We start from the raw sequence: 23493 nt of genomic DNA, 5'->3' as shown, positions 1-23493 counted from the left end.
ACAGGGTTTTCTGTGTATACATCAAAAGGTAATCCGTTCAACCAGGTTCTTTGTCGAGAGTTAAGAAAATCTTGTTCAGTAGTTTCACGACTTTTTTGTATGAAAGGGAGGCTCTTATTGCCCGTGGATTTGTTTTGCGATTTCGGCTTAGTCAGCTGATGATGAAGCAAGGCCTGTAAAAAAAAAAAAAAAAATCACATATAACATCTAAAGTTATCTTGTCGGATTTTCTAAGTCAGACTCAAATAGCATATAAACTGACAAATCAAACTTTGCTTCTGGTAAGCCAATTTTCATTTGTAATTGTTGTACTGTGTTGTTGGCAATATAATAATAATGTACTTAGCTACAATTTATTTAAAAACATTACTTATCCAGCCCAGATGACTGGAAATAAGAAATATCTTTAAATAATCACCTAAAAATAAAATCCAACTTATTTCAACTTGTATAATATGATAGGAGATTTCTTTGTTTTTTTTTCACATGGTAGTCACCACTTATCAAAGCCCGGAAGCCACTCGGGGCTAAGGGTTATTGCGTATACAGTAATCAATGGGATAATATCGTAGTAATTGTTAGTAATGGAGATTTGATAAAGTGTCTTACTTAAGGAGGCGGTTTATCAGGAATTTGTTTATGTTGGACTTGAAGACATCCAAGGTGTAGTCAGGTGGGAAACAGACAAACGGAAGAGAGTTCCACAGGCGTGCACTTCTAAGAAAGAAGCTTTGGTTATGGAATCTACATTTTGATTTATGCACAGATAAAGAGTGGGGAAAATTATTGACAGTGGTTTCAGGTAGACGGGTGTTTTTCGCAAAAGATTGGCGAGGGGGGGACCAGATATTGAAGCTCAGACGAGCACTTGCCATGAAAATAATGATAAAAAGGAGTTTGTATTATTTCGAATACTGTTCTCAATTTGGATATTGTTCTCACAACATTTTGACTAACATAACCTCCGACCATTTTCAGGTGCATCTTGCCGAATTTGGGAATCATTGCGGAAAAAACACCCAAGATGATAATAGATGAACAAAAATACTAAACGACTTCAAATGTATAGAAACATAGATTATTTATTTTTTTATTATTTCGATATATTTATTTGAACCACTTAGATGGTTCAACAAAGAAAATTGTTCAAAATAATGTTCTTTTCTACCTTTTTTTAAAGTGAACATCTGATGAGTAAGTGACTAAAAATGCAGCAAAGACATAATTTTGCTGACTTCTTAGTTGCGAATAAAACAATATTGTAATGGTTAACTTTGAAAAGCAATAAATTACAAACTGAGAAAACTTGACCCTCGGAAATTTGAGAACTATTATATAACACTATATATGCTCTGGAATTAAAAAAGACATTCATTAAGCTTGGATTTTTTTCTAAATTTATATCAAAATTTTTTTTACCACATATAGATGCAACTGAATTTAATATTTCCTTGATACTTGATTGCTAAATTTAAAGAGTTATTCGTGCAAATTACTTAACAATTTAATAAACAAAAATTTTCTGAAAACTGAATTTAACTTGAAAATACTATAAAAAAAAATACCTTTTTAAATTTATTTATTTAAAAATCAATTCTTTTTTTTACAAAGGACTCACCAGTTATCAAGGCTCAGAGGCCATTTGAGGATAAGGGTTAATTAATGTATGGTAGTCAATGGGACAATATCGTGATAATTGTTAGTAGTGGAAATTTGGTAAATTGGATTTCTTAAGAGGAACGGCTCATCAAGAATTTGTTTATGTTGGACTTGAAGACGACCATATTGTAGTCAGCTGGAAAGCAGGCAAATGGAAGAGAGTTCTACAGGCGTGCAGTTCTCAGAAATAAACTTTGTTCATGGAATCCACATTTAGATTTAGGCACAATAAAGAGAGGGGAAAATTATTATTGATAGTGTTTTTCATGAAAGTTTGGCAAGGGAAAGAGCATAGATTGGAGCTCATACGAGAACCTGTCATGAAAATAACGATAGAGTAGAGACAGGGTTAGGGTTAGGGTTAGGGTTAGAGTAGAGATATGCTCGCAACGTTTCTTCTGTGGGAAAGAGGTTGCAGGAAAGAGAATAGGGCATCCCTTACAAGGCTACGAAGTCTATTTTGAACAGAACATTTGAAAGACAGGATAAGGTTTATTTTATTATTTTTTTATTTTTTACATGGAGGTCACCACTTATCAAGGCCGGAGGCCACTCAGGGATAAGGGTTATTGCGTGTACAGTAATCAATGAGATAGTATTGTAGTATTGGAGATTCGATAGAGTGTCTTACTTAAGGGGGCGGTTTGTCAGGAATTTGTTTATGTTGGACTTGAAAACATCCAAGTTGTAGTCAGGTGGGAAACAGGCAAACGGAAGAGAGTTCCACAGTCGTGCACTTCTGAGAAAGAAGCTCTGCTCATGGAATCTGTTTGGATTTAGGCACAGATAAAGAGTGGGGAAAATTATTGACAGTGGTTTACACCAGACGGGTGTTTCTCGCGAAAGATTGGCGAGGGGGGACCAGAGATTGGAGCTCAGACGAGCACTTGCCATGGAAATAACAATAAAAAAAAAAACAGGCTCACAACGTCTCTTCTGTGGGAGAGAGGCTGCAAGGGAGAGAAAAGGGCCCCCCCCCACTAAGCTACGAAATCTATTTTGTACTGTCAAGGCAGGATAGGCTGGTTTTAGCAGCTCCTGCCCAAATGTGGCAGCAGTACTCCATCCTTGGACGTACTTGGCTTTTATACAGACAGAGAATTGCATCAGTAGTAAGATATGTTCTGGAGCGGTAGAAGGATGCCACCATTTTCTCAACATCCTTGGCAACAGATGGGGATCAGAGCGTTGATGATGTAAAGATAGAAGCTTGGTTTTGGATGCATTAAAAGTGACCAGCCACCAGATCAGAGGAGAGAGAATTAGAGAGAACTTTGTCATTTATGGCCTTTGATGTGTTGCCATAGATGGTCGTGTCATCAGCATAGATGTCAACGAATGATTTAAGTATGTGCACTGTTTTGGTGTTGTGTTTTGCTTCCAGCAGCTCCTGCTCAGATGTGGTAATTGTCCTCCACCATAGGATTTACTTGGCTCTTATACATGTAGAGAATTGTATCCGCAGTGAGATATTTACTGGAGCAGTAGAATGATTCAACCATTTTAAATTCGAAATAGGAAATAATTTGAAATACGAAACATTATTTTTGTTTTAATTTAATTAGTCTAGCAGAAAACACTATCAATAATTTCCCTCCTCCCCTCTTTATCTGTGCCTTAACCTAAACGTAGATTCCATGAACAAAGCTTCTTTCTTAGAACTGCACACCCGTGGAATTGTCTTCTGTTTTCCTGCTTTCCAGCTGACTACAGTATGGTTGTCTTCAAGTCTAACGTAAACAAATTTTTGATGAGCCGTTGCCGTTCCATATAAGTTAACAAATTTACCGAATTTCAATTACTGACGATTACTTTATTGTCCAATTGTCTACTGTACACTCTTTAACCCATATCCTCGAGTGGCCTCTTGGCCTTGATAAGTGGTGATGCCTTTGTAAAAAAAAAAAAAAAATTATTATTTATTATTATAATATTATATTCATATCAGTTTGAAATAGGTTAAATAATAAATTGTTAATGATTGTTTAATGTTTTAGTACAAAAAAAAAAAAAAAAAGAAAAAAAGTTCACTGATGTTATGTTAGCCCAGTCCAACTACTGCCACGATTTCGGAATAGGGTCATGTCAGCGAGGAAAAGCGAAAGTAGAGTCAAGGAGACAATAACTACATGAGAAACAAGTCAATTTCACAACATTTTTAAAATTTAATACGTAATAATAAAGATTTGAATTCATACCTGAGCTTCAAACATTTGCCGATAGATTTTTCCATTGGGGACGACTCGAATTTTTTCAACTTCAGACATTTTTCTTTTTAATTAAAATCAATGTCAAATGGTCAAAATAAATGTTCTCTCTTTAAATTACACATTCATTCAGCGAAACATTTTTTTAAAATGTTAAAAAAAAAAAAATATGCAAATAAAAAATATACGACGTAACAAGACGAAGCATTTTTTTTTTCAAAAAAAAATTTAAAAAAATTACTTAATTTCTTTTTTTTTTTTAATGTTGTGTCCAATTTTCACAGTTTTCGATAAATTAAAACTTAAACCCAATTTAAAAAAACAAAAACAAAAAACGTTGTTTTTAATTCTCAAATTTTGTTTTCGCTCGTGTTAATTTAAATAAAGAACGGTATAAAATGGGGTAAGAAACGACAGTTTGTTGACAAGCGACGAGACTTGCAACCATGGAAGCAGCCGATGAACGAGAACCCGCGAGAGTTCGTGACCCAATGGCGGAAACCAACCTAAGGAGGCTTATCGATTCTTTCCCGAATTCCAACGAGAAAGTCGATCTTCTCAATTCACTGAAACGTACCCTTTCAAAATATTCACGAAGGAATTTACAAAACGATCTGGCGAATGTATCCCTCCAGAACTTCTTCGAATCATTTCCGGTGCTTGACGAGTAAGTGAACACAAACACAACCGGCATGTTAAATGACCATTCTGAACCGGTGTTTTCTATTTTGACGTAATTTCTCGCATGCAAATCTACGAACTTGCCGGTTAATTATTGTATAATTATATAATGCTTATGCAGAATACGGGCTGTGCTGAAATAGCGCTATTTAAAATCCCATTCTTACAGGTGGAGAGGGAACGTTTATTTGTAACTATTCTGTACTTTCACCTAACAATATTACAGAACGGCGTTAGAACTTTCATTTAACTTTTCATTTAACTCCGATTTAACTTCCGTATTCTGCAGATGTATGTACCGTGGGTTAAAATGCACTTTACTATAGTGCTCTCGACCGGCACAGTAGATTTCCGATAGTTCTATTCGATAAGATATCGAGCCTTTGTTCCGAATTTTCTCTTAATTCGGTTTTGTTTCGACTTCAACATTTTGTCCCATCATACACGCACATCTATATTACATGCGTATGCATACAGTATCTGGTATTTCGGTTTATGTAAAGTCAGAACTCCATGAAAATTCAATTTATTTCGCACACGATGAGTAACAAATCCGCTTTTTAAGCGCTTATATTTTTCTACAGAATTTGAACCGAATCCAGCTTTTGCTGAACTATAGGTACCTGCAACGCGCGCCACAGTTTACCCCCCCCCCATGTAACACATTGTAATTTAATATCCTAACTTTACCATTTAATAGGAAAAGTTTCAAATAAACTGGGTTTGTATTACTGTACACATAGATTCGAAAAAGTTGTCAAAAAACAAATGTATAACAAATGTTATCAAAGGCAAGATAAGTTACTTTTCTACCAAACTGGATATAATTTTCGTGTTTTTTATTCAATTTAACATGTTCATTCAGCTCGAAAAGCATACAGTGTTTACCGATTGGAAAATTTAAGATGGCGGCCGATTTTCTTAACACGGTAAGTTTGGAAAAAAGGTGTAATAAATAATAAAGTAGCGAAAATACTGTTAGAAATTCGCTCAATGTTACCGTGACGTAACTTGACATATTCGGTGGTTTTTAATAGTATTGTCTAGTTTATTTATAACACCTTTTCCCGAACTTACCGTGTTAAAGAGAGAATCGGCCGCCATCTTGAATTTTCCAATACATCGGTAAACACTATGCTTTTCGAGCTGAATAAACATGTTAAATTGAATAAAAACACCAAAATTATATCCAGTTTGGTAGAAAAGTAACTTATCTTGCCTTTGATAACATTTATTTGTTATATATTTTGACAACTTTTTCGAATCTGTATACAGTAATACAAACCGTAAACTGTTAATAAAATTTTTATAGCATATGAAAATGCGAAACAAATCGTTTACATTATCGACGCTTTAAAACTACGTTCCTGTGTAGTGACGTTTAAGCCGTTCACACCATGTTTTAAAAATCTAGTAAAAAAAAAAAAAAAAAAAAAAGGGTAAAATCACTTTCCTGACATTTTCAATAATCAGTCAATAAATTAACTTGCATCTTAAAAGTAGGCTTCGTTATTAGCGGAAATAATCTTTAGGTGTTCTACCCCCCCCCCCCCTAGTTTTCATGGTCCGAAAACTAAAAATTTGGGTTGTGTAAAAGTTTCAACTTTTTTTTTTTTTTTTTTTTTTTTTTTTTTTTAAGCTGAAAAGATCAAAGAATTATATATATATATATATATATATATATATATGAAATCCTGTTATTTCACTTCCAAGTTGTAAATAAAATTGACCGTAAATTCAGTATGTTAAACACATTCTGGATAATGGTAATATAATTACTCGAATTACAAGAACTTCTAAAGCTTTTTAAAAAGCTTGAAATATTAAATTCAAATACTACGCGATATGGAGTTTAAATGGATTTTATAACTGGTTTCCAATAAAAAAATTCATAAAATAAGACTTGAGATAAAAATTGTAAATCCAAAATTAACCTTAAAAAAATTAGAGGGTGGTCGTCCTTATGTTTAGCGCTTTTTTTTTTTTTTTTTTTTTTTTTTTTTTTTCAAAAATGTACGGAGGCTTGTAAAGAACATTTTTGAATACATGTCAACAGAATACATTAAAATTAATTTTATTGTAACTCTAGTCTGTAGTTCGGTGATAAAAATGTATGTTTTACAAAAGGTAAGTTTGCTATTTTTATCCATAGCAAAAAAAAAAAAAAACTTACTCCATTAATAACGCGAACGCTTATCCATAGAAATTAAACACGAAATTACGTCACTATTAAAATGTGTACAACCACGGCCACTGAGTAAGAAGGCCTGTTAACTGTTTTCAGTTAACATGCCTTCTTACTCAGTGGCCGTGGTTGTCTGCAGGCAATGTAGGTAAGATTTGTCAGACTGACAGTACTATATGAGGGCCATTTAAAAAAAAAAAAAAAGCAATAAAACACTTTAAAGGAACACCGTTTGATTACTACTTAAACTGAACTTTATTCAATATTAGCGGGGGTACCCGGCGTTGCCCGAGTGTTTATTTCCGGGACGGGGGGGGGGGAATTTAAAAAATGTTATGGTAGGTAAGTAGGAAGGATCAAACCCGGAGTCATGAGTAAAAGTATGAAAATAAAGTGTGAAAAAAACAAAAAAAACATCTGCAACGTTAACAGTTCGGCCACCAAGAAAAGTCCATTCCAGTTGTTTAGGAAAAAAAAACAAAAAAAAAACACTATGGTAGGTCGGCGCGAACGTGAAAATATGTGAATTGTCCAGCACCCTAACCACTACGCCACAGAGCACTGCAGCTTAGTTTAGTGATTTTAAATAACTTAACATGATGATAGAACTACGAAGCCAAACCGGTGTTCTCTTAACTGTTCCTTGTGAACGATCTCCAAACGGTGTTAAGTGGTGGCAGGGGGAGGAGGAATTTTTAAGAGAAAATATTTTACCACTTCCATTGATCTTAACCGATTTTGGCCGTGACTTCTCAGCAGAAAAAGTATAGAAATCTAAGATTATCGAGGAATTTGAGAACTAATAAGCCTATAAAAAACCTCAGATATTGTTCTGCCATTTGTGCATAATGTATTTGCATGAAATATCTTGATTTTTTTAATCCTATTAAGGTCAAAATCCCACGGGGGAAAAAAATGAGTTCATTTTATTTATATAGAGAAGATAAAATATAAACATTATCTATGTAAAATTAAGTAATTTTAAAGCAATATACAATTTAATACTGATAAAACTGAATTATGAATTTAGGGGACAAACAATTAAAGAAACATTAAACAAATATTTTTTTGGCCTTCGGAACAAGATCAATTTTGATGCTACACTTCACCGTCTTCGGTCGGTGGGGGAGAAATCTAGTGACAGTCTTTGCTGTTAATTCAACAAATTCATTGAAATGATTACTTGGTAATTTTTTTTCCTATGCAAAAACTATACAATATCCTTTTACATAAAAAAGGGGCAAAAGGATTTTGTTATATAGGTTGCGCCTACTTGCTTTAAAGTTGTACCTAACTTATTGGCACTAACATAACAAATGTTACAACTAACATAACTGAAAATCAGTTTGAGCTTAAATGCTATTTGGGTTTGTTTTGTTTTTTTTTAACTGAAATGTTTTCAAATCTTTAATTGGAAATTTTTGAAATTATACTTTTATTTTTTTGTTTCTATCCAGAGTGTCCCTTATTGGGAAGCTGGATTTTCACCAAGATTATATGTTGAAATATTTAAATAACTATATAAATACAGAAATTATATTTAAAGTTTTGGTATTCTGTTATGGCTTTCTAAATCTTCAACTTATGGACCGTGCTGAAATAACGGTAATATTAAAATTGAAATATTTTCGTGCCTGGAACATTTGCTGGCCTTACGCTCACTAAGGCACTCTCCTCACAATCGAGGAAGTAAGTTTGAGTTGCTTAACTAATCAAATTACTTACGCCTGAAAGTATCCTGTACCTCTAAGGCCACCATTTGGCCATGTATGGAGTATTGCTGTCACATTTAGGTTGGTGCATCTGCTGCTTGTCTCTCACTCCTGGACAGGGTTCAAAATAGTCGCCAACCTGATAGGTCCTGAACTGTCATCTAAGCTTCTGCCTCTGTTGCATCCTTCTGCCTGTTCTACAAATGTTTTCATGGTGACTGCTCTGACGAACTGTAAGCACTTGTCCCTCGACGTGACTATTCCCAACAAAACCGACAAGCAACTAAGTCCCACCCCCTTTACAGTGGAGATCCCTAGGTGTATGAAAGCCTTTTACTCCAATAGTTTCTTCCCCCCCCCCAGAACTGCAAGACTTTGGAACTCCCTTCCGGGATTCTGCTTTCCCAACTGTACTGATATGCAGAATTTCAAGTGTAATGTGAACAAACATCTTTCTACTCATCTCCCTTCATAATGCCCTGCATCTTATGTCCCCCCAATAGTAGCCCCCCACCCCTCCCCTACTTCAAAGTGGCACTTGCCTTGTTTGGGGGTGAAGATTTCTTAAAAAAAATTAAGCCCCCCCTTTTTTATTTTATTTTTATTTTTTTTTTTAACAAATGTTTTAGACAATTTGTATTGACAACTAGAGTTCCAAGTGGCAAAAAATTGGTGTGGAGGGTTAATTTTACATAAATTTAACTTCCATTAAGCCATTCTGTTTAAATACAAACTAGTTTGTTTTTTTATTTTTAGAGTTCGTTTCAGCATGAAAGAATATTTAGTGGGTGGCAGCTTTCTGCCTTAAGACTACAATTGCCTGGAAATTCAAATTTTAAGTTTAATTTGAAATTCTACCTGCTGATGCAATACTCTACCTAATATAAGAGTCGGGTATGTCCAAGATGGAGTATTGCTATCACATCTGAGCAGGGTCTACTAGGAAGACCTTGCCTTGACAGTTCAGAATAAACTTTGCATCCTAGTGGGGATGCCCTTTTCTCTTCCCTGCAACCTCTTCCTCAGACGTGAGCCTATGGAAAGTGCTCGTCTGAGCTCCAATCTATTGGTCCCTCCTTGCCAAACCTTCACAAGAAACACTTGTTCGGCTAAAAACACCATCAATAATTTGTCCACTCTTTATCTATGCCTCTACCTGAATGTAGATTCTATAAACAAAGCTTTTTCTTAGAATTGCACACCTGTGGAACTCTTTACCTGCTTTCCAGCAGACAGCAATATGGCCCACTTCAAGTCTCGGAACAAGTTCTTAAGTAATCCAATTTACCATATTCACTTCTAACGATTACTATATTGTCCTCTTGACTACTATACATTCTTTAACCCTTATCCTCGAGTGGCCTCTAGGCCTCGATGAGTGGGAATTCCTTTGTAAAAACTCCACTTCCTGACTTTTTATGCAAAGCTTGTGTTTACACATAATCGTAAAAATGAATCCACTCTTTAATTGATGCTTGAAAAGTAATTTCAGACTAGGGTAAAGTCTATAGAACATGTAAACCAAGAAAGCTCTGGAGTTTCTTTGCTTTTATAAAAACGAACCAAAACAATTGAAATTTTTAATGGTCAATTGCATTGAAAAAATACTAAAATGTCATGCAGAAGTTCCATCCTTTTAAATGGTGTAAATGTAGTTGGTTTTAATTTGAACTTCTATTCTAGTGACAGTCTTTGCTGTTCAACAAATTCATTGAAATGATTACTTGGTAACTTTTTTCCTATGCAAAAACTATACATCCTTTTACATAAAAAGGGGGCAAAAGGATTTTGTTATATAGGTTGGGCCTACTTGCTTTAAAGTTGTACCTAACTTATTGGCACTAACATAACAAATGTTATAACTAACATAACTGAAAATTAGTTTCAGCTTAAATGCTATTTGGGTTTTTTTAACTGAAATGTTTTCAAATCTTTAATTGGAAATTTTTGAAATTATACTTTTATTTTTATAAAGTATGAAAAATCCATTTGTCTGCAGAAAATTTTTTCCCTCAAACGTCCTAAACTTTAGATATGGATTTTTAGTATTGACTGTATAAAATTTATTTGTCTTTGCAGGGAAGAAATGGGATTATGCTGTGAGGTGATTGATTCCTTGTTTGTGGCTTTTACACATGAGGTTGTGATTGAAAATTATTCTCTTGAATTAAGACAAGGACTATGCTTCGACCATCCTTCAATTCGACTAGTCTGCTTAGCCGAGGTAAATTGGTCTTTCGATTTGTTGGTAGCATCCACCTTAATTTTTGTCCTTTCCAAATGTGAATGTTTAACCTTTCTGCTTCTAATTTATTTTTTCAGTTAAAACGCATTCCAATCGAGTTGTACGAAAAATTTATTTTTGAAGATGAATCTGCCATTTCGAGCATGATCCACTTGATAACGTGTGAACCTCTTCAGGTTGGTCTGTCGGCTGTCTCTGGCCTATCTAGAATTGGTATGTTTTTGCTTTTCACTCTTACTACTTATACACATGAAAAAATTGAAATGGCTTTGAATATATATAATCACTTGCTGACAAACTGTAGTCAGCAGGAAAATGGAAGACAATTCCATAGACATGCAGTTCTAAGAAAGAATTAGTTGAAACTGAATTGGTCTTTGCAAAACCAAATAGAGCATTTATCAATCCTTCAAATTATGAAATCTGGGTCGAATGATGTATAAGATTGAATTTTTGTGGATCAAGATCTTTTCTGATCTCTTCAAGCATTCATACTCGAATGCTAAAACCTAAAACTTAATTCCTCAAACTGGTTTTGAAACCAAGCTGCAATTTTATGTCCAACAAAATGGTAAATTATTTTGAATTCAGACAAGTCTTCTCATCTTGTGAGAATGGTTGAATAATTCAACTTAAAAATCTGAAATTTTGAAACCTAAAAATCCTTGCATTTTGACATCAACTTATGTAAGACATTTTAGAAATGACTTGTAAGTTTTTTTTATTTTTTTTATTCTTCTAATAAAACTAGCATTCTGCCTGGTCATAAAATATGCTTAAGTAATATTTTTAGCAGATTTTTATGCTAGAGCTAATTCTCTATCATACCCAATATATTTCCCAAGCTAATTGACTTGGGTCATATCTGAACCAAAACCTGTAGCTTTCCTGCCTTATTTGTTACCAAAGAAACTTAAGCGTTCGATGTACATCTGCACATAGAACTAAAAAGTTTAATGCATTTATGCAAGTTCCAAGTTTTTCAATTGTGACCCCTTAGCAGCTACTTTTATTGGCTAAAATCCAAATGAAACTTGTCCCATGTGTCTGAATCCCCTATATATCAAGTTTCAAGTGTAGATAAAAAATTGATTTGTAGACTTTCACGCACACGCAATAGTTTTTGATCCTTTCAGTTTTAATGAAGGAATGCTTGGCATGATTAAAAAAATTTGCAATCCTTTCTCAATCCAAAATATTTGATAAACACACTTATGCTTGACTAAAAAATTTTGACTATAAATGACCAACTCTTTAACTGCCATTCAGTGATGTCAAATGGAACTTAGACTCTCATCAGTATGTGTCATCCTGGTGTTGCTCATACCATAACTGCCCCAAGTTTTTGTCTTGGCATTCTCAAATTAATGCTATTAAAACTCTTAAGTTGTATTCCATGTTTAGTTTCAGAACCGTTTTTAATGGTTGTTCTAAACGTGTCCTGGAGTTGACTGGTTCTCCAACAGTTCTCGAGTTGGAAGTCACAAAGCAAGATTCTTCCCATGTTGACATGAAAAGCATTTAAGGTTGCTAAAGAAAAGGTTTAATTTTTATGGAGCAATTCTGGTTTCTGATTGGTTTGTAGCAGAACGTGAATTTGACTTGTCAGTTCCTAGCAGCATCGTTTATAAATAGAATCTTCCAACTGAGGGACCATACCCTCATTAGTCAAAAATATTGCAACAAAAAAGATTCCCTTTCTGAAGTAAAAAGGGACCATAGCAAAAATTGTTGCTTATTGAATATGGTGCACATCATCTTCGGTGTGACTATTGAACGGTAATGATACGAAAGCAATGTTCCCTTCATGCATGGAACTTGTTGTCACATCTGGTGCATTTACCACAAGTCTCTTCCTCTTGGCATCCAAAAGTCTCAAATTAATGGATGCTGCATTAGTTTCAACATTGCCACAATGTTGCATCCCTGTGCCTATTTTACAAATAATGGAATGTGCTCTGAACTAGTACCACTTGTTCCTCGCTCGACATGCATACCAGACAAGCAGCAAAATCCCATCTTCACTGAGGTAGTGAATACTGGAAACCTAATCTCTTTAACTGTTAGACTTGGGAATTCTTTCCTGCTCCTGAATGTACTGACATGCAAACGTTTAAATGTAATGTGAACAAACATCTCAACTTGTCTGTTAGACATGATCCCAAATAGTGACTCCTTTTCCAAGTGTCAAAACGCCTGTTGAGGGGGCAGAAGGAAATACATAAAACTGATTTATTTGCATCAGATATTAAATATAAAATTTTAATGGTTCAATGGGTGGCATTTAGTTTTACTCTACGTAAATGTTGTGGATTATTGTAATTGCTTCCATTGAAATTGTTCTTTTACTATTTGTAGCTGTTGCAAAATTTTTTTCCCCCCCCCCCCCCTCTTTGTCCTGACAAATGGATTGAACCTAGTAATTCACTATTCATTTGTTTGCACTTTTCTCAACCATGCCTTGGATTTTTAAAATTTTGCATAAATGGTCATGATGAAAGTAAACTTTTGCTAGAACAGTTCCTCGTTAATTTTGTCCTAAAATCCATTTGTTTGCAATTTTCTCTACTCCTTGAACTTAAATTTTGCACAAATATTAGTTATGGAGTGAATTTGTCATTAGTGGACAAAATCCTGAGAGCAGCAGTGATATACAGGATTCTCTTGATATTCTGTTCCTGAGATGTTTTCCAATGTTGACTTGTATCACAGGATATCGACCTGATATCCTGTGACCTTCAAATCCAGATCGTACACCTGACTATTTGACAAGATTTAAACGTTGTTTTAGTTTAATGTTTAGTTTGTCATATGACAAATTCTGCACAATCCCTCAACGATTGTTTTGAAGCAGTTTTCTTTCATCTCTATTTAAGGTGATTGTAACAATGGCACATCTTGTCTGATTCAAAATCATCTTGAAGAGCTTGAAACTGCCATGGCAAAAAGTGATGTCATAAGGTTCCGATTTTATGAGGTAAGAATCGTTTTTACATGATTAGAATTCTAATTAAAACCAAAGTAACCCTAAACTTTGGTTCAATTGTACTATAGTTGCCCTTCTGGTTTTCGACTAATTTTTTGCATAAAGTTGATCTTAAATCTGTATTTCTTCTGAAACTACTTTAAATTTAAACTTTCCTTTTCTCCTTATAGTTTATTTTAACCTTTATTAGATTCATTAAATTCTAATAACTTAATTGAACATTACAAAATTTACACTGTAAAGTAAACTTGTATAAGGAGCAATTGTCTGTATGGCCTGTTACCTGTCTAACTACAAAACGGTTGATCTTAATCGGTGTTGCCCTGGATGTATGAACATTTAGGAAAAATTAACTAAGCTTAATAACATGCTTTTATAAACCTTTTTTAAAGGGGGAAATAACTCTTACTTTCAGTTACTTCCCTTATTAACTAATTCCCTTACGTTCAGAGGATTGGCAGGGGAATGCTATTGCGCTGGGTAACGCTACTAGAAGTATAGGAATTAAATGTTTAAAACGATAACGGGCGATAAAAATTAATCTTTGCCAACTTGATCAGCCGATTTTCTTCAAAAATTGGACAAAAATAAATTGCAGATATGGAAATTTTTTTTTTTTCCTATGCTAAAATTGAACATAAACTTTTATTCTTAACAAGATATTTGATATCTAAATGAGTGTTTGGTATGATCCGATCCCTTTTGTCTTGAGTAAACTAAAAAATTCCCTTAGTTTATGGTTTCATGTTTAACCAATTATACTCGGTTCTGTTTATGTATCTTTTCTAAATTGTGTATAGCATTTAGGATGAAAATCTTAACACCTGTAAGTATATACATGTGACCTTGTTTTACATTTACTTTCCCAATTAAGCTACCATTTTTGTAATGTCCCTTAAACAAGGAAGTAACTCTGAAATCTTAACTTGCGCTTTTCATTAATTTTCTACTTTATTGAACTTTTTTCGATGTTGCTAATCTTGACATGACAAAATAGAGCGCTGGTTGGTTTAAATTGAAGTTCAATATTCCAATTCTCGTTCGAACAAGCACCAATTGATCAAAAATTAATTCTTACACAAATTTCGATTTGTAAATCAAATTCCAACATAATTTAAAAAATCTCATGATCGCATACCTGATCTGTGCTGGCGAGTTTATATTAGAGCGTGTTGAAGGCAGACATTTTGGATTTTAAATAGCTTGGTGCCCCTAAACTACAAAGGGAGATAACTCCAGTTAAAGCGCCAACACTCTCTCCCCATCTTTAATACTAGCTCTTCCTAAAAATCGAACCTTTTGCTCTTTTTTTTTTTTTTTTTTTTTTTTGAGAACTTCATTCCATAATGTATACATACAATTTAAACTTTTTCAACAATTTCGTTTTTAATGTTTTGATTAAACTGTAGAAGTACCAATTGGTCAAATTCAGATTTAATTCACAACTTCGTTTATTCATGTAAAGGTTAAATAAAAACTAATGCCGGTATTGATTGATGGCCTAAAATCCCTTTTAATAACTTATTTCATGTTAAAACCATTTTTTTTTTCCAGTTGTGCAAGAGTGAAATTTTATTCACTTTAAACAAAAATGGATATTCCCTTTGGTCTGTTTCTTAAATGGCATTTTAAGACTCTAAATGATTTGTCCATACAATCTTGGTAGTAGCAACAAAAATTCCACTTTAAACTGGGGCAACGAATCAACCAATGTTTTGTAGACAATAAAATTAAGTGTTCATTTGTATCTGTTTTATTGAATCCAAGCTGTTCCTTTACAGATGGTGATGAATGTTGCAGCAGCGAACCCTAGAAATCTCCCAGTGATTGTGGGGTCTGGGTTAATACATAAACTTTTAAACGAACTCTTTGAAGATAAGAAGCCTGATATTCTAGCTCAAATGAATTGCCTAGAACTTCTGACGACCCTTGTACAGACAGATTTTGGTTTCAGGTGGTGTTCGGATGAAGGAATCCTCGCTAAGATAGAGAACCTTTTGGGAACTATTGGCGGTGACTCCATTCTTGCGATACTACTTCCTGGTACGTAAGTCTCTTATTGTGTCCCTTTATAAATTTTTACTTTTAGAAATAACATTGCGTTGATGGACGGTCAAATTTGAGGGCACAAGGTTATAAATGCAGCCTCATGTGTTTATGGCCTTTGCCATGGTCACTCCACTTGTGCTGATCCAAAGTTTCATCCAGTCAGCCTTGCAATAATGAAATTTTCCGAACCAAACAAGCTGTGTTTGTAAACAAATGTATAAAAAATTTTGTACCTTCTTTCCAACATAGAATGGCAGACTTGCTGAATTAGACTTGCCTAACAAAGCTAAGATACGAGTCCTGTCCTTTGAGGCTCTCAGCTAATTTACCAGGAGAAGCGCTCCAGCTGAACTACCCAGCAAGTTTCTGGAAAATCAACTTATCTGGCAAGTCTAACTCTTGCTCTTCAGGAGGATTAGCTGTGATCGCCTCCCCAATTTCTGGAGTCTTTTCGACCTTGACTGATTATGGCTTTTTGCATGATCCATATTTCAACCATAGAGGTTGACTGGAAGATGACATCCAGCTTTCTAGTTTTAGAGCCAAACTAGAAAATTACTATTCCCACAAGCCAAATCCAGTCAATTGTTTTCAATTGACTCTTAGAAAAATATTACTTGGGTGGTCTGACTCTGCCCATAAAAGCTTTTTCTCTCCCCCCCCCCCTTGTGACCTCTGCCATCTTTGCATGCACCAGCAGAACATGTTGCACAAGGTCATTAGAATTGAAAATAAATATCCTGTTTCTTGTATTTCAGGTCTGATTGTGTTCTTTGGTTGCTTGGCCAAAATCAAACCAGGCATCATTTGCACACAATATAAGTTGTTTATGTCGAGTCTCTTCTCGACTACAGAAACTAAGGATATGACCTTGAAAGGAATCGCCATGGAAACTGTTGCTCAAATTGGAGCTCCTGCTGATGGGAAAAAGATTCTACAAGAATATGGTAAGTATTTGGATGCAACAAAGTTCAATATGCTAAGGCACGTGATGTGTTTTTATTTTGCACAAAATAAAAAAATATCTGCAAAAGATGTTACATCTAATGTTGCGAAGGTAAACGGATTTCCAATTTTAGTCACTTTTAAAAATCTTAAAACGGTAAATTATAAATTTTCAAAAGTGAAATTCGTTTCATTTGAATATTTAGATAAATTTTCTAAAATCTAATTTTAGAAAACTTAATTCTCAAAATTATAATTTTATAAAATCGGTTTTAAATATTTTGCATAAAGGGAAATGTGCTATAACTTCATGCCATGATTTGAATCTTAAAACGAGATGCTTTAATTTTCTGACGCCATGTCACAAATAAAAACTTATTCCTGAAGGGGGTTATATCATCTAAAATTTGAGTATGAATGTATATTTGAAAAATGTGTAGTACTGGCTTTCTAAAATTCACTTTTATTCAAATCTGCACTGTTGCGTAGTGAATGGAAAAATCCACTAACCTAGTTAAATGTTAGGTACACAAGTTATTTCCCTTGCTCTAATTATCGCCCTTGATTAGAGCAGCCTACCATGATTGTTTGAATAAACAAATGGCTTGTATCACGTTTTAAATCCCATATCTACTTTGTCTTGATTTTTCAGTGATTGTTAAACTTATTGTATCTGACATAAGACTGGATTAAGAACTAGAAAATTTTTCTATATAGTTCAATTCAAAGAATACTTGACTGAACATTTCTAGTATTGGTGCTATCAGATCAGCCGGTCTGAAGATACTGGTCATCTAACCTAAAATGAACCAAACTTAGCCTGGTTGTAAAAATACATTGAAAAGTAAATATTGGTGTCATCAGTTAAAATTGAAACTAATAGCAAAACTGTAGCATTCAAAGCTGGTGACGTTACCACTGTACCAACATGATACACATATGAACTGATTAAAAATAAACTAAGGTGAATGTACAAAATGTATGACTTTTTATTTTTCAATTTTGACCCCCATTAAACTACTTTAACCGGCTATGGACTCATAAGTCCAATCATTTGAGGCTCCTAATGTCTCTTGCTTTCAGTTTCAGAAGAGATAGTTTGAAAATATGGAGACAGTTTTTGAAATAAAATATCCTCAAAACGTTTTCTATTTTTGTTTTGTTTGTTAATTATGTGCCCCAAAATGAAACTACATAATAGTAAAAAAAAAAAAAAAAAAAAAAAAAAAAAATTAAATTAAACTTTAATCATAGCCAGAAATTGATATACTTCAAAAATCTCAGTTTTAATCATCCTAATGCTGACCGATTACCTAAAATAAAGAAATTTCTTTTAATTAAAATGGTTTAAATACTTCAAAATCTCAGTCTTATTTTTGTATATTAACAAGTTTATTTAATTTTTGGATTAAATGTTTACTTCTGTTTTGTATACGTTAAGTTTATTTTGTTTCTGAACATCGTTATATTTTAAGTAACTTCACTAACTTTTTCCTTTTCATAAACTTTCAGCAATTTTCAGAACTCTGAATCGTATAATTTTAACATTTATTTGTTCTGATTTCATCTTCCAAAAAATGCTTATTTTTGCTGTCTATGCTGGTTATCTCCCTTAAATTTTAAGATCGTTGACATAAGCGCCTTAAACTAATTATAACTTAACCAAACCTTTTAACCTTTTAACAGATTAAATGGTAGTGTACGAGCCAAGCTATGCCTTCAGCTAAACCAATTAAAATTCAGTGAGGTACTTCTCTCCTAAATATGGCCAACAGCGTTTACTACAAACTCCCGGTCCCTCTGTGCAAGGGAAATAACTCTGTATTCTTGGCTGGGCCTAACACTCGATTCCCATTCTAATGGTTCTGAGTGATTTTAGCATTTGAACTACCTTTCATATTTACTAGTTAGTGATATAAGACTTGTGATTTAGATACTTTTAAAAAGTATCTAATGTCTACCTGTACGATACTTATGACGGGACTACACCAGGTGATTACTGCTAGGATGTAATGTATTCAGATTTCCTGTAATTGCCTGTGTAAATGGTGTTCATAAGTACTTTGTTTCCTTTCATTTGTGTATCTGGAGGAATGACCGTAGCCTAGAGAATTGAGGGTGACTTTGCATCTCCTGACCAGTAATTTCATGCATAAGCATGAAACAATATCTGTAGCGCTTAAAAATTGAAGTATGAAGTGAATTTTGAACAAATCTTTTGGTATTAAATTAAAGCTGTTTATCAAGAACAAATTACTTGATTGTTCAATTCCAGAGATGAACATTCGAACATTGGTTCACTCGCATAGGCTATTCTAAGGTTTATATAATCTAGTGTGAAACTATAATATGCACACAAAGTTGTATTGTGCAACACTTGCACTTTATAAGGTATGTGCTCCTTCTTGCCCCAGCAATTCTATTTTATTTTACAAAGCCACAACTTGAAATGCGCTTTTATCTTGACTTGGATATTTTCTTTCTGTATCAGCTGAATTGGATGGATTTATTATAGCCATTGGCAAAACACTCGAAAAAGCTTCGGACATGAGGGCCAGAGCTTTGAATGCTATTCATCATCTCCTTATGTTAAAGGTAAGACATTTTAACTATTTTATTCATAATCTCTGAATTGATGGCCTTTATGCAAGGCATTTTGTGTTTGTACATGCGTTTTTGTTTGTCACACATAAATGATATGAAGTTAGCAATTTAATATTTACGGCATGATTTTGGGCTGTCAACATGGGTGCTCCTGATGACTGATTGTACCAGTTCAGACATAAACTAGATTGTTTCTTAGATCTTTTACAGGGTGGCACGGTAAAGTTGTCACCCTAAAGAAACCCTGCAATTTTAAAAAAAAAAAGAAGGTAACTTTTGAGCTGTCATTCAATGTAGCCGCCTTAAGCCCCTATCACCTTGATAGGAGTCAGGAACTTGGATCATGCCTTTTCCACAAGTGTTGGTGGGAGCTCAGCGGATGGTGATCAGGCTAGATTTGGTGTTATGGGAGGCCATGTTCTCAACATGACCAAATGAAGTAGTTCAGGTTAAAAGGAGGGGGTGCAGTGAGAGAATAGTCGTAGTACTCCTGAAGCCAAGCCTGGTTTCTCTGGACTTGTGGGCCGGCACCATACCCAGGGTCTGTTACTAGCCACCTGATAGCACCAGGGATCACTCTTCAGCACATTCAGGTACACTTTTTTTTTTTTTTTTTTTTTTTAGCCGTGGCCCTTGCTTGAAACTACACCAAAGCCATAGCTGTAAACAAGGTGTGCCCTAAAATCTTGAACCATCCAGCTTTGTATTTTGAGGATGCTGGCAATGGTTCTGTTATAACTTGGATTGGTAGCGAACCTGAGTTTTGCAGTGGCATATCTCTGCACTCGCTTGTTGAACATTTTGATTATACACTTTCTCAAAATGAGTCAAATGTCTAACACACCCTATAACAGTTTGCAAATAAAAACCGGTTTTGTATTAAAAAATATAGTTTAACTGGCTTTGTAAACTCAAAGCTCGATGGCCACATTTTCTAATATCTTGATTATAAAACTCTGAAGCATCCTTGGTTCAATCTTGTCTCTGTGTGCATATCTGAGAGTGCATGTGTGGCCAGGTGGAGATATACGAGGCTGGAGAGTTGTTTTGGTTTTTATTCTTTGCTGATGGTACCCAAGTCATGTATCTAAAATTATAAACTCTGGACTGTCCAGGTGTCATTGCTTGATTCTTTATAGTAATTTTACAAAAAATTGCTAAGTTTTAGTTTTGGTATACCTTCTAGCTGATGGCAGTAATCGTATTAGAGGGCCAAATATAACCAATTTCCTATTTGAATATTTCAGTAACTCTGATCCCTAATCACTCCTGTTAAGATTCTCTGAATTTGAATTTAAACTCTTTTCGGCTTAAAACTTTGACTCTGAATTGATTTGATCAAAATCATGTAATGGATTTTGATAAATTGGCTAATGGATTCTAAACATTAGAGTAATCTATGGACAAACTTGTCTTTAGTTGACCTTTGACAACTAATTTACGTTTACTAGCCAAATAGGAAAGTTACTTGCCAAACCCACATCATTTTTAGAATATGACACCTTAGTTCTGTGACTTATGTACATAAGTTTTTAAGTGTAATTATAAATACAAATTTTATGTTGATACTTGAAGGTATAAACATTTCTTCAAATTTTTAACATCTTTTTTTAAAAGTATTGTTCTATTAAACTTTGTTTATAAAATGAACAAAGTTAAATTTAAGTTGAAAAGATCTTCATTCAGTAGTGAACTTTGGAAGACGAAGAAATACAATCGAACAAAAGATGAACATCTCATTTCTAATCGTCGCTCTGAAAAATCACTCTCAAAGTGAACTATTTCACTCACAAATGTAGAGCCCTGATTAGGCTAGTATTTTAATCTCTAAGGGACTTAAAAAGGTATATTTCTATTTGAGGAACTTTATCCACCTATGTACACATTCGTTTTTCTTTGTAAGAGTAGGAAGTGGCTTGTTCAGCAGTCTCATCTCTTGCTTTCCCTTGTCCTTAGTCGCTCTTGGGGGGGGGGCACCTTCAACAAAGGGATTGGACCTAGTAATTAACTCCTGTTTAATTGTGTACACCTATTAGTCGTGAAAGTAAATTTTTTTTTTTTTTTTTTTTTTTTTTTGTTGCCAGAACAGATTATCCAGGATAACGCTGGTTCCCCCCCGCACTCCCTGGGGCCATTATAGGAGTAAAAAATTTCCCCAAAATCATTTGTTTGCACTTTTCTCAAGCATGCTTTTGGAATTTCTAAAATTTTTGTACAATCATTAGTTATGGAAGTTTTTTACTTGAGCGGACCTTACATGCTCGGTTCCCTTTGTAAAAAAAGGGAAGAATTGCTGTTTTCCAGGATGAAATCTATTGGCGATGAGATGATTAATTGGAATTGAATCTGAAAAATTTGCTTTTTCTGATGCCAAGAACGATTCCTTTAATTTTAAACTTTCCATTGCGTGTCTAAAAGTTTTACTTTAAACTGCTAGTAAAACTAGCTATAGATCATCCAGGTTTTTGGTTTACAGTAATCGGAAGACTCGCAATGATTTAAAAATTTTAAATCTTAACTTAGGAATTTAAAACTGTAATTGTATGAGAATTTGAAAAATATTGGTATAGTCCCATCACTAAAATCAACTTAGCGCTGATTAATTTGACTTGAAAAGGTGGGGTTTATATATATATATATATATATATAATATATATATAATATATATATATATATAATATATATAATATATATATAATATATATATACACACACGCATATATGATATATTATATTATGATATATATTATGATATATATTATGATATATTATATTATGATATATTATATTATGATATATTATATTATGATATATTATATTATGATATATTATAATATATCATAATATAATATATCATAATATAATATATTATGATATATTATATTATGATATATTATATTATGATATATTATATTATGATATATTATATTATGATATATTATATTATGATATATTATATTATGATATATTATATTATGATATATTATATTATGATATATTATATTATGATATATTATATTATGATATATTATATTATGATATATTATATTATGATATATTATATTATGATATATTATATTATGATATATTATATTATGATATATTATATTATGATATATTATATTATGATATATTATATTATGATATATTATATTATGATATATTATATTATGATATATTATATTATGATATATTATATTATGATAGTGGCTACAAGCTTTACCTGGAGTTAATTCATTAAAATCTTGTCAGTCTTAAATTATACCCCCCCCCCATTAAGACAGCTTTTGCTCTAACATGAACTTTTTTGTTGCTATTTCAGCCTGCAGACCATTCCCCAGAACTTCTAACTCTGACTGAACGCTGGTTTCAGCTTCTCGGCCAGGATGCTTTCAAAACTATCTTCAAGTTTTGCCAACAGCCATTTGAAAACTTCCGTCTTGCTGCTCAGAAGGTCCTGCTGTCACTTGCCTATCAGCCATGGGGGCAGCAATTAATGTGTGACTATCCCACATTGAAGGAATATCTGCTCGACCGTACAATGGAATCGGAACAAGAATGGAAATATGGAAAGTTTAAAATTGTTGAAGCTTTGGTTGAGTGTAGTTTCACAGCGGAATATTTTGGTGCTGATTACTATCAGAAATTGGTTGCACATCGTGACGCTGGACCAAATTATATTGAAGGCGAGAGTTCAGTTGACCCAGAACCCTCTTAAGAAACATTGAGCTTTTTTTTTTTTTCCTTTTGTAATTCGACTGCTCTCCAATGGACTCTGAAAAAAATGTGGGAGGGGGGTGTTAACTTTTTAATACGTTTAAAATTGAACTAATAAAGTTATATTTATTAAAGAAACTAGTTTGTTTTTTTTCTTCTAGTAACCTTATTTTACTGATGCCAAAGTAAGTTTCGATTTGCTGATATTTAACATTTTTGCATTTTAACTCTAACATTTCTGCATTCGTCCAAATTTTACTCATAAACAATCCATATTACTACTTCCTGTCAGTTTTATTATGTGACTAGTAGTTTTAGATATGCATACATTTGCATCAAGGTTCTAGTGGATATGTGGATGTCACTTAGATTATTTTCAGTCTTGGGAGAAAATTCAGGAGGTAAGAAACCTGATAGCAAAGTTCTTGCCAATTGGGCTTTGTCAGAATCTGCTAAAATCACCTTGGGTTTGTTGATGGTCGAAATGGAGGACACGCATCTAT

At 33.6% G+C, this 23493-nt stretch overlaps 2 protein-coding genes across 3 annotated transcripts in view; one reads left to right on the top strand and one right to left on the bottom strand.

Annotated features, from left to right (window-relative positions):
- The window catches only part of LOC145247958 (coiled-coil domain-containing protein 180-like), a 314311-nt gene extending 310317 nt beyond the window's left edge, over window positions 1-3994 (bottom strand). For both annotated transcript variants that reach the window (XM_080109604.1, XM_080109605.1), the window contains exons 1-2: window positions 3858-3994; window positions 1-173 (exon numbers count right to left, since the gene is read on the bottom strand). The exon at window positions 1-173 is cut by the window's left edge and continues 9 nt beyond it. In XM_080109604.1, the coding sequence (XP_079965730.1) occupies window positions 1-173; window positions 3858-3926 (242 nt within the window). In that variant the 5' untranslated portion in view covers window positions 3927-3994. The remainder of the gene's footprint in view (window positions 174-3857) is intronic.
- A 265-nt stretch (window positions 3995-4259) lies between these two features.
- On the top strand, window positions 4260-23128 carry LOC145247959 (26S proteasome non-ATPase regulatory subunit 5-like). The gene is made up of 8 exons (XM_080109606.1): window positions 4260-4533; window positions 10524-10668; window positions 10767-10902; window positions 13566-13666; window positions 15457-15718; window positions 16483-16671; window positions 19161-19264; window positions 22596-23128. The coding sequence occupies exons 1-8, from the start codon at window positions 4313-4315 to the stop codon at window positions 22989-22991; spliced, it is 1554 nt and encodes a 517-aa protein (XP_079965732.1). The 5' UTR covers window positions 4260-4312; the 3' UTR covers window positions 22992-23128.
- Window positions 23129-23493: the final 365 nt, after the last annotated feature.

The sequence above is a fragment of the Euprymna scolopes genome, chromosome 26, assembly GCF_053919585.1.
Source record: "Euprymna scolopes isolate OS-2025 chromosome 26, ASM5391958v1, whole genome shotgun sequence".
In the NCBI taxonomy this organism is placed as follows: domain Eukaryota; kingdom Metazoa; phylum Mollusca; class Cephalopoda; order Sepiida; family Sepiolidae; genus Euprymna; species Euprymna scolopes.
This window is presented reverse-complemented; position numbering and strand designations above follow the sequence as displayed.

What these genes read in the sequence shown, in the direction of transcription:
- LOC145247959 (XM_080109606.1), top strand. Translation starts at nt 4,313, where the DNA reads ATGGAAGCAGCCGATGAACGAGAACCCGCGAGAGTTCGTGACCCAATG. An exon ending in TCATTTCCGGTGCTTGACGA is followed by an intron (nt 4,534 to 10,523) that starts GTAAGTGAACAC and finishes TTGTCTTTGCAG; the next exon opens with GGAAGAAATGGGATTATGCT. An exon ending in GACTAGTCTGCTTAGCCGAG is followed by an intron (nt 10,669 to 10,766) that starts GTAAATTGGTCT and finishes TTATTTTTTCAG; the next exon opens with TTAAAACGCATTCCAATCGA.